The sequence below is a fragment of the Dendrobium catenatum genome, unplaced genomic scaffold (genome assembly GCF_001605985.2).
Source record: "Dendrobium catenatum unplaced genomic scaffold, ASM160598v2 fragScaff_scaffold_621, whole genome shotgun sequence".
NCBI classification, from domain to species: Eukaryota; Viridiplantae; Streptophyta; class Magnoliopsida; order Asparagales; family Orchidaceae; genus Dendrobium; species Dendrobium catenatum.
In genome coordinates this window covers 4,798,346-4,816,187 of record NW_021319083.1, presented here as the reverse complement: position 1 = coordinate 4,816,187, position 17,842 = coordinate 4,798,346, and the positions used below count along the sequence as shown (strand labels likewise).

The 17,842-nt window shown below is 34.1% G+C and overlaps 1 protein-coding gene across 1 annotated transcript; it reads left to right on the top strand.

The window, feature by feature from the left end:
- Positions 1–1,904: 1,904 nt before the first annotated feature.
- Positions 1,905–14,546, top strand: LOC110102753 (DNA replication licensing factor MCM7; the record flags this gene model as incomplete). The annotated part of the gene is given in 11 exon segments (XM_020831212.2): positions 1,905–2,082; positions 5,339–5,461; positions 7,996–8,085; positions 8,612–8,754; positions 9,624–9,801; positions 10,130–10,321; positions 11,287–11,459; positions 11,674–11,877; positions 12,484–12,649; positions 12,904–13,125; positions 14,144–14,546. Coding segments are annotated over 11 exon segments (1,774 nt in total), but the record flags the coding sequence as incomplete, so codon positions are not given.
- Between the last annotated feature and the right edge of the window lie 3,296 nt (positions 14,547–17,842).

Below are 17,842 nucleotides of genomic sequence, written 5' to 3'. Positions count from 1 at the left end.
ATTCAATTATCATAAATAATCATTTATATTGATACATTAATTTAATGTGTTACCTGAAATCCTTAAACATGAAAATTTCTGAATAACATCTTTACATGTAAGTGAAATATCTAATTGGAAACAAAACTTTTAGCAGAATATTAGATTATCAAGTATGAATAATATGCCATTGAAAATGTGCACAAGTATTATTTTATTAAACTAATCCTTTCCAAATTTCTTTTATTGGTTATGTATAATGTTGTTCTTTTAATTTGAAAATATATCACATATGTGAGTGTTTTATTGGCTATCATAATTTATAAGTTTGAAAGCTACATGTAGAGGACACTTTTGTTCCTATAAGGATCCACTTTCGTTGTCATATCTGTACAGGTCATCATATACATCTTAATTTGAGGACCTTTTTTACCTCCATATGTGTTCATCCTTGTCGTCATACATGTACAGGTTATAACATTGCTAATGTATCCATACACATCATTTTTTTGAAGCTCATTTCCTTAAATTTCATTTTTCAATTATCTAGATGTATGCATCATTTTCTATTATTATAACATTATATATACAAACAATTTTAAAATATTAAATTTGTTAACATATTTTATATTTTCATATAAATAATGTTTAAGTGCAATTAGTTTATGTCGCAATCAAATATATCCGTTTAGACTCAATTATTTCATATGAATTTATTTTTTGAGTTTAAATTGTGCATCTTATCTAAGATTATGTTGATAATCAATGTCCAGATAGACTATCTCGTTATTGTCACCCAAAATCTCTTTTGTTTGTAAACAATATAAATAATAGATTTTTTTAGTTAAAATCCTAACCTCAAAATAACCTCTACTCATATAAATCACAAATTTCACAACTTCAATTCACAGTCAATTCGATGAAGGAAATCACAAAAAAATTGGATTTTACCTCCAAACCCTAGTTTTTTCTTCTTCTTCTCTGGCCAGCCTTTGGTTCATCAAGTTTTTCTGCTACAGCTAGCTTACGTGACGGAGCATAGGGATTCGAATGGCTTATGTATTATCAGTTAATACATATGAGTGCATTTATGTGTTTGTTTGCTAACCTACTATAAACTATATTCTAATATTCCCTTCACAACCATTGAGTCTCATCTACCAATGTATTAATAGCTTAGTCGATTTCCAGATTCCTGCTACAGTGCGATAAATTCCTGAACAGCAAAATTAGTCTTACCTTAGGTGATTTGCTTAAAATGTATTTTACTTTGTGCAAGCTTATATAATCACAGTTTTCTATATATATGTATGTATACATATAAAAATGATAATTACAAATTACAAATATTTTAAAATAGTTTAGATAAATTTTGGGGCTTTTACCTTTTCAAGATTTTGGAATATTAGAAATATAATGTTTACCACAATGTTCATGCAAGAAGAGGGAGCAAGGTTACACATGCCTAATGCTTATTAAGTATGAAAAGTGCAAACCAAATTAAAACTTACTAGATATTCAGCTGACTAGAACGTTTATAAAATAGGACTATGTTTTGAATCACCCTATTGTGGAAGAGAAATTGATAAGTGTCTGCACTTTTTTGTTGTTAAGATTTCCCACTATGAATTCTCAAGATATATATTGGATGTAAATCTAGATTGAAAAGGGGCAGTGCTTGTAACAATTATTTTGATAATACAGCGGTGAGTTGGTGAGTTTCCAAGACAAAGAACAATCAATTGTGTTTTGATGTCAGAAGAACAAATGCTTTAATGGGTTGGTTAGCAAAGAATCCAATTATTCAATCGATAGAGCTTGTAGGCTTATTGTAATCTTTCTTGCTTTGTAAATCCCACTGTTAAATTTATTATGTTAATCCTTTTCATTTAACCTTGTATTAACCAACATTTTTTATGCATCAGCGAAGTTTACATAAAGGCTTTCTCAAAAGGAACACCACTTACCATACGGCAAGTTAAAGCCTCAAATATTGGGCAGCTTGTAAAGATTTCAGGCATTGTTACACGGTGCTCCGATGTAAAGCCCTTGATGCAAGTTGCTGTTTACACTTGCGAAGAGTGTGGATTTGAGATCTATCAGGTATTAAACGTTCAGATTGAAGTTATCAGATCAAACTGCTGTTAGTGTGCAACTGTAATGTTTTAGGATTATTTTATATATCTTTGCTCGTTTCCTTTAGTTCATGCATCTTTTTTGGTTATAGCTTATACGCCTGCTACAAATGAACATTGAAATAAACTTTTTAGAGGGTTAGTACCCATTTCTTACTATAGGACATTATTTTGAAAGAAGAATGCATCTAAAATTATGATAAATTAATTGCAACTCCTTGAGGTTTAAGTCTGCTTCATGTTGGCCATTCACTTTTTTGAAAACCCTTTACTTCTGTCCTCCACATTTAAAATATATTTTATGATGGTGCTTCTATAGACGAAGTCCTTAGCTGAGAGCAAAATATCAGAAATACACTATGCTCTTTCCTTTCTCTCAAGCTGCTCTTTCTAGTTTTTTTTCAGCCATGGAGTAAGATTACTGAAGGTTATGGAAGAGTCAACAATCTTGCAGCGAAGCACATATCACCAATGAATTCTTTAGTCCCTTTTCCATTCCAATACTCTTGTTAGCAACAATGAATTCTTTATCTACTCGTCCATCTCAATGTGCTGTATCTTTTATGCCCTGCCGTATTTTGTTTCTTGTTTCAACATTCGTAGAGTCACATCACGGGATGTTCGGATAATATGACATCTTCTACAGCCACATATAATTGAATCCTACCTTCTCCAGTTGTCTTGTGTTATTCTCTAATTTGGTCCCAGAAATTGACTTCTTTGATCCAAATTTTGTCGATCAATGGACCTATTATAGAAGTTACTTTTAATGTTGGGTGTTTAGGGGTACCTCTACCCAAAAGAGAGGAGCATTTTAATCAACCAAATCTCTTAGCATTTAAATTTCGGTGATGTGAAACAATATCCATGCGAAAGTGATTTGCTTAAAGAAGTTTGCACGCTTAGATTTAGAGGCAATAATAAACAAGATCTTATGCGGAATTGAACGATAAGATAAATATGAAGTGGTACTTAGCTTAGGTTAATTCTCATGCATAGAAGTTAAGTTCAAAAGATAGCCATCTTAATCCAACATTGCATACGTAGATTGTTCTAACAATAAATTCAAAGACTAACAATAAGATTAGTCGCTATGAGAAGATCCCTCATTCAGCTCATCCAATTACTAGGTTTTAGCAGATAAAAGACTAACATAATCTTCGTGAGTCAAGTTACAACCACATTCGAGAAATAAACTAAGAACAAACAAGAGTTGGTGAGGAGTTCACCCGTAGAAGAAGACGTGGAGCCCGTTGGTGGTTTGGGTGTTGGGGAAGTAGTGGACAGCTATTTGATATCTTCGGCTATCTCAAACAGCCCTCGGGAGCCCTTCCAAATGGCGGGACAGCAAAGAGCATGCGCCTAATTTTCTGGACAGCAGTCTTGGCAGAGTGGCCAGCAGCTTGGACTTGCAGATAACTATGGACAGCAAGTTCTGTCTTCCAGAATTCTGGACAGCAACTCAACCAGGGAAAATCTGGAATAAAAGCTGAACTTGCGTTTGAAAGGGGAGGTAATTAAGAGGTGATGAGGTGGCAATTAGAGAGGGAAGCAATGAGGTTGAGGTGGCCGGCCATAAGGAGAGAGAAAGGCTTGGTATTAACTCACATAAGGCCCCCAATTTAATCACAGATTTATTCAAAATCTGAAACGGAAGTTCCAGGTCTCAATTAAGTGGAACGTTTCCTTATGTATGGCCCTCAATTGAATTGATTTGGGATTTCAAATTGGATGGGAAAATTTATTTGAAATCAATTTCAATTTCAAATAGGATGGGCATTAAAGGAGCAATCAATGGGGAGAAATCCTTCATGGGGCCGGCGGCATGGTGAGAGGGGAGAGGGAGATTAGGGAGGGATTAGGCGCTTTCCAATTGAGTCGATGCCACCTTGGATAAAAATATAATAATTCCACATGTCATGAAATTTGGATTGGATCAATTCAAAAACTTTCCTTTTTAGAAATTTTGCAAATATGGAAAGTTTTGAATTTCAAATTTGAAATTCAAAATCGGTAACTCCTTTATTTATTGCTAGGCCACAATCAAGGAGCCATTATGATGATTGACATCTTCATCATGGCTTGGAGCAAGGGGGTGGCCGGCGGCCAAAGGAGGAAGAGGGGCTTGCCGTCGGGTTTGGGGATTTCTTGATGAAGCTTGGGTTGTAGTGGAGGAAGCTAGTGGGTAAAGTGGTGAATGATGGGATCTCGGGTAGGGCTTGGCGTGGGGAGGAGGAAAATGAGAGTTGGAGAAGAAAATAATAAGATAAAATAAACCACGAGTCGAGGACGCTTCCAACGCTGGTGGGTATTGCTTTTGCCCTCACCTTGGGCTTTCTATAGAACTCACACAGAGATCTAGGAGAAAAGAACTCACTAAGAGATCTTCAAGAAGGAACTCACAAAGAGAACACAAGAGCCAAATTTTCATTCAATAATCATCATCCTTTCCAAGAGGAAGGGGAAGGCTTAAATAACCAAATACATGAAGGAAAAAATAAAAGACATTATTGCCCCTAGGGCCACATAAGACAAAACCCTCAAGTGAGGGTAGAAAGGGAAAAGTACAAATAACAAATAAAATACATCAAGATAAGTAAACACGATCGTAGCCGTTGATCTTCGATGTCCTCATCATTCGGTCTTGAGGTGCATCACATTGGCTGAAGGTTGTTTTTAGCAAAAAAAAAAAAACAAAAAAGAAAAAGAAAAGAAAAAAAAGAACCGAGGATAAAATTGGAAATTAAAAATGGATCTAAGGCCCAAAATGTTGTGTTTCAACGAATGTGCACTAATGTGAAGTGCCCTTATATTTAAAGATTTGCATGTAACTTACCATGAATAAATCTAATGACATGCTAGAATCTCTGCAATTTGAGGTTAATCAGACTTCATCAAACAAGCAATATTTATTGATGCTTCACCAGTTCTTAACCAGAGTTTAAATGCTTTTACTCAAAGTACCATCTTACAAGGGCTGATGATGATAATGGTTTAATTTTCATAACAACCATAACCAAGCCTGTGTTAAGGCCTCTTTTTCGTGTAAGATGTTTTTATGCCCCTTGCTTATGTGTTTGAGACTTATATTTCTTGAAGCTTTTTTAACAATGTCGTGTGACCAATGAGTCGGGTCATTTTTTTTCTTGATTTGTTCTCAGTTGAAGTATAATATTCTTTAAATTCCTTTTTTCCACTTACCATCTTAAATGTGAAACTTCCAGGAAGTGACTGCTCGAGTATTTATGCCTCTTTATGAGTGTCCATCAGTTCGGTGCAAAACAAACAACACTAAGGGTAACCTTATACTTCAACTGAGAGCTTCAAAGTTTTTGAAATTTCAAGAGGTAGTTTCTTTCATCTATTGTCTTATCAATTTTCATTTGCAAGCGGTTTTAAATTTATAAATGAGTCAACTTTGCCTTGGTTAAGATAATATTATCCAGACGTATTTTTACTAGGGAGGGCAGTGGAATCTGCATTCTTGACAAGTGGTTATCCAATAAGCTTGTTTGGCATATGGTGCCCTTATTTAAACCACACTAGTGTGAGAACTTCAAACAATTTTGCTTTAATTTTAGCAATTTTTACAAATTTAGTGGGAAAAGCCCTTCAGGAATATGGCTTTCTCATGAGATGTCAGAAACTTACATGGAAGAGACGTTAATTGAACTGTTGCTTCAGCACAAAAGGCCTAAAGCAATTTGCTTTGAAAATGTAGCTGGTTATTAACAACATTTATTTGAATTTGAATAAGTTGTTCAATAAACTTTTAGGGCATTTTTGCATTTCATGTCCGAAGTTATACCTATGGATTTCTAATTATGGGTTTAGTGATCCATTAAAAACAAACTAGGATGCACAAACACAAATATTGGGACACTAATATGCAGGATACGAACATATAACATGTTTATTATTGAAAATATAGGGCACGAACATGTTAGACACAATATTATAATTTTTAATTTTTTAAAAATAAAAAAAATAATGCATATAAATTAAAGAAAATAAGTAGAATAAACTTATGTAGTTTACCGTTATAAGAGTGTCTTTTATTTTTATTGCACATTGCATAATGTATTTATAAAAATTATATTTAAAAATTAAATAGTACAGCTTAAACAAATGGTAGATAAAATCATAGCATGAAAATTGAAATTGTGTATTATTTGAATTTTTTTATTAATGACGTTTCTTTCTATAATAAATTTATAGTTTTAATTAAAATTTATTAATTTGGAGGGTTCATTTCAATTTTTTTATTATTATTTAGTGTTTATTTGAGAGCTACGGGTTTTGGCATTGAGAGGAGAGGATGTCAATCATTGCCTTATTGGGCTTGGTGGTCGGCTTGGGTATTGACAAGGGAAGTACTCCTGTCGACTGTCGTAAGTATTTAAAGTTGTGCTCTGGCATTCAGAGGGGAGTTGTGTTTGGTACGTCTCATATAAGCGCGTAAAAAAAATTTGTGAGGGAAGTGTGAGCAAAATATATCACTGTCGGACACGCAAGTATGATTTTCTTAATTTTTTTTTTTATTTTGATAGAACATATGACAGTCTTATCCAACATTTTTCAGACTCGTGTTGGGCGCGTGTTTGTGTCCTACACATATCGGATGCTGCATACCCCCTTAACATTAAGGGCCAATGCATCATACAAACAAATCATGAAATTCAAAATTTTCTTCCTTAATATTGTTCCCATATTGTGGAATTTAAATTTTAACTACAACAAACAAAACAGTCCTGAATGTTAAGGCTTGGTGGATCAACGCAGGTTTCCAAGCTTTGAGAAAGTGGAACAGGTACTTATGACCTAATTTGCATGAGCTTATTAGATAGAAAAACTTGAGCATGCAACATTATAGAAGCTTGGCCATGAAGCATAATATGTTAACTTATTGAATAAAGAATCAATGATGGGTAATGAGAAACATTGTTGGAAATATTTTGTTGAGAAAGTATTCGGAGGCATTATCACGAACAAAGGCTTTAAAACTTCAAAAGAATGGCCACACTAGGATGCCTAAAATTGTCCTGCTACCTGTAGTTTGGCTGTGATGTCATATGCTTGATTTTTGTAAAGAAATACATTTTTGGAGTTTTAAAGTTTTATTTAGCGAACCAGTTTGGTACTTTTATTCATAAATGGATAAAACCTCTTTCATTGCCGTTAGCTGAGCTTTCTTTGATGATGCCATATCCTTATATATAGTACAACTGAGCTACATTGTAACTTATTGTAGCTTAAGGGTTTTTTTTATGGCTTATCACACTTTGAGGGTTCAAATGGAACCAAACTTAAATCAAGTTATTGTTTTTCCACTTTTGGTTAACTGAAATAGGCTTGAATCGTTTTCTTTTGCCATTATTTAATACCCCCATCTGTGATGCCATACCCATTTAGAACTCATCTTGTATTTAAGCCCACATTTGGGATAGGACTAATGATGATGATGATTATGAATATCATAAATAGGTTTGTTGGCCTCTGTTGTGAGCTGGAGATCATAGGTTTCAGTCATAGAAGCAGCCATTTCTAAGTGAATGAGTATAGTTGCCTACCACAAGCCTTCCTCTTACCCTACATTGATAGGACTTAGGAGCCTCATTTATTAGGTTTTCAGCTTTCTGCTTTCATAAGCTGCCATTATATTAATTTTACCAATACTTCTTGTCTAATAAACCACTATTTTTTAATATATTTTGCATGGTTGAGGTTGAGTTGTTTTTTATAATTAATTGAGCTAAAAGAATTAACACACGACCTGTCAATTTTGGGAACTTTTAACGCCTTCATATTTTCTTACTGGTGGCTCTTTCGTCTTCTTCTGTTCTCTTTTTCTTATGTCGTGACACTTTGTGCTTTGCTGTAGGCTAAGATTCAAGAGTTATCTGAACATGTTCCAAAAGGCCATATTCCACGGTCTTTGACAGTTCATCTCAGAGGAGAGCTAACTAGGAAGGTAGGCATTGCCCTTTTATATTCTATCTTTGATTTCTTTTTTCGATGTTTGTTTTCTAAATTCATTATTAGTATTATAGGAGGGGTATTAATATCCAACAGCGATGCTTATCCTTCTTATATCAAGAAAGTTCTCATTTTCACTTAAAATCTAAACTTGTTGTTCTCAGAGCTTCTAGGAACTTAAAAAATTAGATTGATGTAATAATTCTTTTAAAATTATCTTCTAAATCAAGAAACTGGATTTGGCTCTGTGGCTCCAAGAGTCTAGATCGTCTATATCTTCCGCATGATGTAGTTACAGGTGTTCTATATTATATTACAAGAAACATTCTACATGTCATTCCTTCTATTCAGGAGTTTGATTTTATGTAACCTCATGTTCATTTTTGTAGTTGAAATATTTCAGATAATAGGCTACTTCCCAGTTCCTACTAAAATAACCAGAGTCATTATATTGACTTTTATTTCACATTTCAGTATGAAGTTATTTCCGAATTAGTATAACTAATCTTTTGTTGTATCAGGTTGCCCCAGGTGATGTTGTTGAGCTTTCTGGAATTTTTCTACCAATTCCATACACCGGATTTAGAGCTATGCGGGCAGGCTTGATTGCAGATACATACTTGGAAATCATGTCTGTCACCCATTTTAAGAAGAAATATGAAGAGTAAGACATCTTATTTGGTGGTGTAAACTATGCAAATTTGTGGTGATCTGAGCTACCATGTCCATGTTTTTTTCATAAGCACTGCTTTCACGCTGTGTTAGTTTACACTTTACAGTGTTGAGGCTTTCTTTGAGTACTGTTTAGTGATTATTTTTAGGCTTCCGTTGTATAAAAGTTAGTGTACAATGAAGATAGTATAATAAAAGAATTTTTAGTGGTTTGGACATGCCCAATAAAAGATATAAAATATACAAATTAGCTGGGTATAGAAAATTAATATTGAAGGAAGGATTAGAAAGGATAAACAGTAAACCAAATATAATTTGGATAGAAGTTAAAAAGATTTGTGGAGAACAATTTTAACATATCTTGAAGCAATCAATGATGATGAGTGACATAAAACTCAATCATCATCTTTAGAAGGCAAGTGATCATTCATCCCTGGCTAAAAATGAACATTCCCATGTCATCCAACAATATAGTATGATTATGGAACTCATGCGGGAAACAGAGCTGACAAAAAACGTATATAGGCCACTTATATTTTAATACTGCTGAAAAGGTTGATATATAACTTGTTAACTACTTCAATCCTTTCATTTATGTATATGCAAAATTGTGGCAAATGAAATTGCTAGCAAATATTTCATTCTTTGTGTATGTGTATGTGCAAAACTGTGGCAAATGAAATGACTAGCAGAAGTCATTTCACGTAAACTTGGGGATGCGTTAGCCACATTTTATTTCAAAATAAATTTTTTTGGAACAAGTTCAAAGTTTTGCAAAGTTTGTGTTTTAAGTTGATCTTTTCCACTTGATTGCATCTTTCGGGCAAACTGGGTGGTAAATTTAGTTTTATTTAAGTGCAGCTATGAACTTAGTGAAGATGAGCAGAAGCAAATTGAAGGCCTAGCTGAGGATGGAGATATATACAATAAGCTTGCAAGGTCATTAGCACCTGAAATTTTTGGTCACGAGGATGTGAAGAAGGCTCTTCTTCTCCTTCTTGTTGGTGCGCCTCACCGGAAGCTCTCCGATGGTATGAAGGTATGGAATATGATCTATGATATTGTTAAACTCTGATATGCTTTGATGGTTAATGTAATGTTAATTTCCTAATTATTTTAAACAATTTTAGATGTGATGTTTTATTTTAAGTTATTGGGTATCTTTTTCTTCTTGTTTAGTGATCAGTTATATTTATAGTTGAGAAGACCAAGCAAGATGTGCCTCTAAATATTTCCATGCATGGAATGATTCCTTTTTTTTTTCTTTAACATTTTGTCTAAATATGTCAAAATATATATATCTCATTCTGCAAGCATCTTTTGCAAATTCGTCAAGTATTTTAAAAGAAATCCATCCAAAATTTCAGATCAGAGGTGATTTGCATATATGTTTGATGGGTGATCCTGGGGTTGCAAAAAGTCAGCTGCTTAAGCATATTATAAATGTAGCACCAAGAGGGGTGTATACAACAGGCAGAGGAAGCAGCGGTGTTGGTCTGACTGCAGCTGTTCAGAGAGATCCGGTCACAAATGAGATGATTCTTGAAGGAGGAGCTCTGGTAAGCTGCTTATCTTTCATTGTACTATCAATAAATCCACTCATATGGAAAATGAAGTCATATACTGATTATTCAAGCACAGAAAATGCAATCTAGTTGTCTGGTGCAAATATATCACATAATTTTTGAAGCAAATAATTTGCTATCCTGCAAGGGGCAAATTATTCTGTATGGACACCGGACGCATGCTTGTGTTCGGATTGCTGTGCTTTTACTATGCTTTTGAGGTATTTTTGCAAAAGGGTAGCTAATACACAATTTTAATTACATATTAGCTGCCATTTTACTGCTCTTTTACTAAATATTTGAAAAGCGCAACAAAAGGGCAGCAATACTCAATGAGTAAGATATTTGTTGCGCTTTTGCTGTATTTTTGCAAATACTCAGCAAAAGGGCAGCTAATATGCAATTAAAATTGTGTATTAGCCGCCTTTTTGCAAGAATACCTTAAAAGCACAATAAAAAAACAGTAAAAGCCCAACAATCCGGACTCAAGCTTGCGTCTGGTGTGTGCACAAAATAATTTGCCAGCTCGGACCTGAGTCTGTACAATATTTAATGTACAACTTCTTTATAAAGTTAGCTCTTGACCTACAAACATACTAGTTTCTTTCATGCCTACAATAATTCTAGCAAGTTGAAGCGATGCAAGATAGGATGCCCCTTTATGTTTATTTAGAAATTTTATAATGTTAGTTTTAAATAATGATTAAGTTTGATTTTATTTTGGTAAGATTGGATTTGTTATTGTTATCCTTTATTAGATTTGGTCATGGTTAATCTTTTAGTATGAGAGCATCATCTTCTTCAACATCATGAAGCCTATATGTTGTGCGGCAGTGCACCCAGATCTATACAATCATGAAGTTATCTACATGATATAAATATTATTATCTACTTTTTTGTGCATTTATCAGAATATTGTTTGTAATTTATACTTAAATTCATGATTTAACTATATGTAGGTACTTGCTGATATGGGCATATGTGCCATTGATGAGTTTGATAAGATGGAAGAATCGGATAGAACAGCAATTCATGAAGTTATGGAGCAGCAAACAGTTAGCATTGCGAAGGCTGGAATCACCACTTCACTTAATGCCAGAACGGCAGTTCTTGCTGCTGCAAATCCTGCCTGGTAAAGCAGGAACCCCTACCTCCTGCACCTTTTATGTTAAGGCTTCGTTTGAGACAACTTTCTTATTGCTTCTTAAAGTAATTTCTTAGTATAAAATTAAAAATTTTGTACTAAAAAGTTGCTTTAAGAAGTAGAAAGAAAGACGTCTCAAACAAAACCTAAATCTTGACTTGTAACTTCTGGCCCGCTTCTAATTTGTGCTTCTCTTTTGAAGGGGAAGATATGATCTTCGACGATCTCCAGCTGAAAACATTAATCTTCCTCCTGCCCTTCTTTCACGTTTTGATCTCCTTTGGTTAATTCTGGACAAAGCAGACATGGACACTGACCTTGAAATGGCAAGACATGTTGTCCACGTCCATCAAAATCTTGAATCACCTTCACTTGGCTTTACTCCACTCGAGCCATCGGTCCTCAGGTGTTCCACCATTCCAAGCTTTGCATAATGTTGATTACTCTCACATATTACAGTGTAAAAGAAACTAATAAATGCAATTTTAATATTTCAAACTCCTTATGCTAAAGCATAATGCTTCGAATTGATAGAGATGGTCTTTAAACAATTGAGTCTTTCTCCAATACTAAATATCAGGATCATATTTCAATCATAGATATTAAAACAAATATTGGTCAAACTATTGTCCAAACATTTAAGGAAAATTTACATACATATCACTTTATACCATTCTATATCTAACACCCAAAATTTTAATATTATATACATACCGTCCTATATTATTTTAATATCAAATATACCACTCATATTTCTTTCATTTGTACCACTCATATTTGATATGAAAATGAATTATGGGCGGTATGTATGTGATATTAAAATTTTAAATGTTAAATATATAAATAGAATAATATAGGGTGGTATGTATGTAAATCTCCCAAAGCAGCAAAATGTATTTTTTTTTTCCAGTAAGTGCCTTTTCATCATCATTATCAGCTCTTCTCAGCTGTTAGGAGTTAAATTTATAGTGTTCAATTAGTTCCACTTTGCTGATTGATTTTTCAAACACAGAGCATATATATCAACTGCCAGAAGAACAAGTCCTTCTGTCCCAAGGGAACTTGAGGAATATATAGCTACTGCATACTCAAGCATTCGCCAAGAAGAAGCCAAATCAAGTGCACCTCACTCTTACACCACCGTCAGGACACTGTTGAGCATTCTACGGATTTCCATTGTTTGTTTCTTCTTAAAATTCTCAAACTCGGTTTCCTTTGTGTTGTCCATTTAGGCTTCGTTTGGGATGGCTTTCTTACTGCTTCTTAAAGCAGCTTTCCAGGACAATTTTTAATTTTCGTACTAAAAAACTGCTTTAAAAACAGTAAGAAAGCCGCCCCAAACTAAGCCTTAGTTTACTTTAAACCAAAGTAGTTTTGCAAACTGTACAGCTTTGCTACCCTGAAAGAGTTAATCTTTCATATCTGTGTGCAGGCTCTGGCAAGGCTTCGGTTTTCGGCAACAGTAGCTCAGAGTGATGTGGATGAGGCATTGCGATTGATGCAAATGTCAAAATTCTCATTGTATTCTGAGGATCGCCAAAGATCTGGTTTGGATGCTATCTCTGACATCTATTCAATTCTGCGGGATGAGGCGGCGCGATCAAACCGCTTAGATGTGTCATATGCTCATGCTCTCAATTGGATATCTAGAAAGGTATGCCTGCCCATATTATGTGCACTTGTGAAACTGGACCACCTTTCGGTAGCTCAAGAAAAGAGCTCATAGCATTTTTTATGAATGAAAATGATATAAAAACTAAGGCACCACAGTTTTAGATAATCTAGTTTGAAGCTTTTTAGCTTTCCTTAGGCCGGTTTTGAAAGTATATGACATTGGACTGAGCTGCCTGCAATATTTGTTTATACATGAAGTTTCTATTTTCTACCAAAATATTATTGTCAGCACTGCGTCAGTATTCCCACATAGTTATATCAAGGGAGGATAAAATGTTTGCTATTTATGTATTTTATTTCCTTAACATGAAGTGATTTTTTGCTAAACTAACCACATGTAGGGGTGTAAATGAGTCGAGTCGAGCTCGAGTCAGGGGGTGCTCGAGTTGAGTTCAACTGTCAAATACCTAGCTCAAGCTCGAGCTTGAGTCGAGCTAAAAAATTGAGCTCAAGCTTTTGAGCTCAACCTCTACTCGTTCCAACTTAAACGAGTTTGAGCCGCATGTTGAGCCTCCCGCGCGGTCCGTTTCAGCTTCATGCGTGCAGCTTTTTAAAAGTTAAAACTGGAGAGAGAGAGAGAGAGAGAGAGAGAGAGAGAGAGAGAGAGAGAGAGAGAGAGAGAAGAGAGAGACTGACTGTGGAGAGAGAGAGAGAGAGAGAGGGGCAAACGATTGAGATTCACTTTGAATTTTTGAAATATATGCCGACCGAAATTTAAACTAGGCATGAGTGTGATTTATACATCATTTAGTACTATTTTTTTTTTAAATATTTGGATTTAATAATTTCGAGCCGGCTAGCGAACTCTCAAGCCGAACCTAATGAAGCTTGAACTCGAGCTCATTTAGACTCGTTTAGCTCGAACATGCTGCTTAGTTGAAGTGCTTTGAACGTGTTGCTAGAGCTCGGCGCAAATCAAAAGAAGAATTGTTCCAATTTTCCACTCATCAAGATGAACTTCTTCTGCCAATGACATTTTGACATTTTCTGTGCAACAGGGATACAGTGAAGCACAACTGAAAGAGTGCTTGGAAGAGTACGCTTCATTGAATGTGTGGCAAATCCATCCAAATACCTTTGACATTCGCTTCATAGATGCCTAGCATGAGTGACTTATCCGACCATGAGAAGATGCAAACAAGTAAGAGCTGAAAATGGCATTTCTTAAGGTGTTCTAAATGTTGTCAGAAAGCCTTGCTTTTACTCTGCATGTTGTCTTAAGATTGCTATTCAAAACCAATTTTAAATTCTAGGTAGGAGACCACTGTGAGCTTTTTGCCTTTTAAAATCTAGTCTTATGTGCTCTAATTTTAAGTATATTAGGGAAGATATAATGTTTTTTGAATGTCAATGTATTCTTTGATTTTGAGCTAATTACTCCCTTTCTGTATCCCCACTCCAGTTTTTTGCCTTGTTTTCAGTGCAAATTTGATGGCTTCTATGTGTTCCTAAATCTGGTTATCCCACTCTTAAAAATTAAATGACTTGTTACAATAAATTAAAGTATCAAATATGACTTATAATTAATTATCTACTGATGCACTAACAAACACAAAGAAAGACCACAATCAGTGACTCAAGCAATGTTCAAGTAGTGTGTCCTGCTATTAAAGTGCTCAAAATGGCTTTGGATTGCCAAATAGATTGCACCGTTGCGATTAGAACGTCGAAATTATCTAAGAGAGAGCTCCTTACAGTCGAACCAAACGAAGAAGATCCCTCACACTAAATCCCTCACATCCTTCTCACAGCAACCTTCTTCACTTCTTCTTCCCAAATCCAACAGCCAAGAAGAATGGATTTGCAATGCAAATATCATGACCCGCATATATAAAAAGATAATAGGCTCTTGATGGACATACTAATTTGCCCTCAGAAGAAGAAAAAGGACTTCCAATACATATAACTAGGGGGTGATAATTTTGGGTAAGGGATTGGGTTCGGGTTGAACTCGAAACTAAATTGGTACCATTCGTGTCAACCTGAAACCGGCCCATTTTTGTAAATGGGTAGGTTTTTCGGACCCAAACCCGACCCGCTTCGGGTTCGGGTCAACCCGACACTACCCGAAAGACTTGGTGCCAACAAAAAAATTGTTAGTTTTCGGGTCCAAAAAATGGGTCAATATATGCTTTTTGGATAAAAAACGGGTCAATCTCGGGTTGCCGGGTCAAAAACGGATTTTCGAGTAAAACACGTGTCAATTTCAGGTCAAAGTGTCAACCCAAATCCTACCCGATTTTTGAAACGGGTCAAATTGTTGAACCCGAACCTGACCTGTTTCGGGTTCGAGTTAACCATAACTCAAAATTTTTTGGTCGAATTTTCGGATCGTGTCAAATATTGACACCCCAACATATAACAACTCATCTATAGGGCCATAACAAGAAACTTAAGTAACAATTAATTAAAACTAATGTAAATTATTAAAAATTCAAATAAATAAATTTTAGTTAACTTGAACTAAAATTTGATTATTAATTCAATTAAACTTGATTTAATTAAGAAGATTAATTAATTAAATATTAAACCATTAATTACAAGATCTTTCATGCTTTATGTTTGACTCTTTTTGAAGGTATATTAGCATTGAATTTAAAAGGTCCTTAATCAATTTTAAATAACAAGAAGATCCTTATGCTTCATATTCAACTCCATTTGGAAGATGCATATGCATTGGATTTTGGGGGTCTTTAATAAATTTTAAATAAATCAAAGACTTTTGTGTATTGTATTCACCTCTTTAAAGAAGGCACAATTGCATTGGATTATAAAGCATTGAATAAACTCTTAATAAATTTAAAATTTAATAAACAATCAAACATAATTAACTTAGATGATTATTGCAGGTAATTTGGGCTTACGAGGTTATTAACTTAGCTCCAAAGAGGATGAAATAAACCTTATAACCTTGGTTTAATAAAGATAGTCACTATTCAACCTAAATAATCACTAATAAATTAGTAATAAAATATTTAAAAATTATAGTTATATACCCTTGTGTTTGACTCTTTTTAGGAAGATAAAGGTGTATTACATTGAAAACTCTTAAAGATTAAAACACATAATTCTATTCTTTATGAAAGAATGGTTGAGATCGAATCGGTGTATTACAATTATGAGCTTTAGGACACGTGTTAGTGTTTTTTACACTTTGAAGCCATTAATTAAAATGATTTTTTAAAACCTAAAATAAAATAACTTAAATAAATGAATCCCTCTAAAATTTAATTAATAAAATTCTAAAATATTAAAACTTAAAGAAGATAATAAGTAAGTATATTTAAATTTATATATCATAAAAGTAGAAAATCAAGTTTATTGTGGTGGAGCCTTATCACCTTATTTTCTTGTAAATCATCATGGGTTGTATTTATACTTTCAAATAAATGAATAAAAGTTTTTTTTTTAATGCATTTGATTAATGCATCATCATTCATGATGTTAGCTATATCCACTTGCATATTATACATTTTTGATTAAATATCCTTGAATCCCTAAAATTAGAGCTATCATATCTTACATGCATTCATAAGGCGATTGATGTTTTTTATGATGTTAGCTAGTAGCTCACTCCATACAAGCATAAGCTTAGATTATACACCCCTTAGTGTCTTTTCTAATTTTTCTTCTGAAAGATTAAGTCAATCTTTAGGTTGTTTTTAAGCTCGAAATTTGTAATCAAATATTTTTACATTTTAAAAAAATCTAATCCTCACCAAAGATGAAGAAAAGAGTTTACCTCCCTCTGGATGGAAAAGAATTTAGGAACCCTACTAAGAAGAGAATAAAATAACACCCATAATCTAGAGTATTCTTAGGCCAAGATTTAAGATGTAATTAACAACGAGGGCTTGCGCCCATGAGAAATCAACGTCCACATCACATAAATCCAACTCAAGTTGATGTATCAAATAGAGAAAATCTTTGACTATTGAGTTATATAAAATTATTATCCATCAAAATGTGTAAGCGACAACCGTTATTTTTCATGGATAATCGTATGTATAATTCTATATGCTGTTCCATTGGTTTACTTGTGCAGAGTGTAAGGTCCATGATTGTTTTGTCATACGGGATAATACGATTATACCCTTTACACCCTAACCCTCGCCAGTAGTATCCTTTCGAAGACCCACATGGTGAACTTGAAGCAAATGATCTCTTTGAGAGGCTTAAGTGATGTCCCTTAAAGTATCTCTTCCTTCTTCTTGACATGCAATTCTCAAGGGTCGTAATCCTTTTACATCTATCAAGGAATGTTGAAGATGAAAAGAGTAATGATTAATCTATTTTGGTCAACATTGGAGTGAAAAATACAACATTCAAATTTTTTGAATTTTCTTTGGTCATTAACAAAAGCCCTTTGAAGAGATGACTAAAATTTCAAGGTTGATTGAAAATTGCATAAATGGAAACAAGAATATCAAGAATGTTGATCTTAAAAAGGTCTTGATAGAGTACAATACTAAAGAAGATGATTAGAAGCTAGGTTTTTGCTTTATTATTGATGGTTTGTTGCTTAATAATTAGATAAATATTGATGCGCTAGTTGAGAAGCTAGGTTTTTTTTTGCATATCTATGGGTAGGATGTCATCGATGATGCTTAACAGGCTAGTGAAGGATATGGTCCATATCGAGGGATATCCTAAAGTGGAGAAGAAAATAATAATAATAAAGCACAAGCCTTGTACAT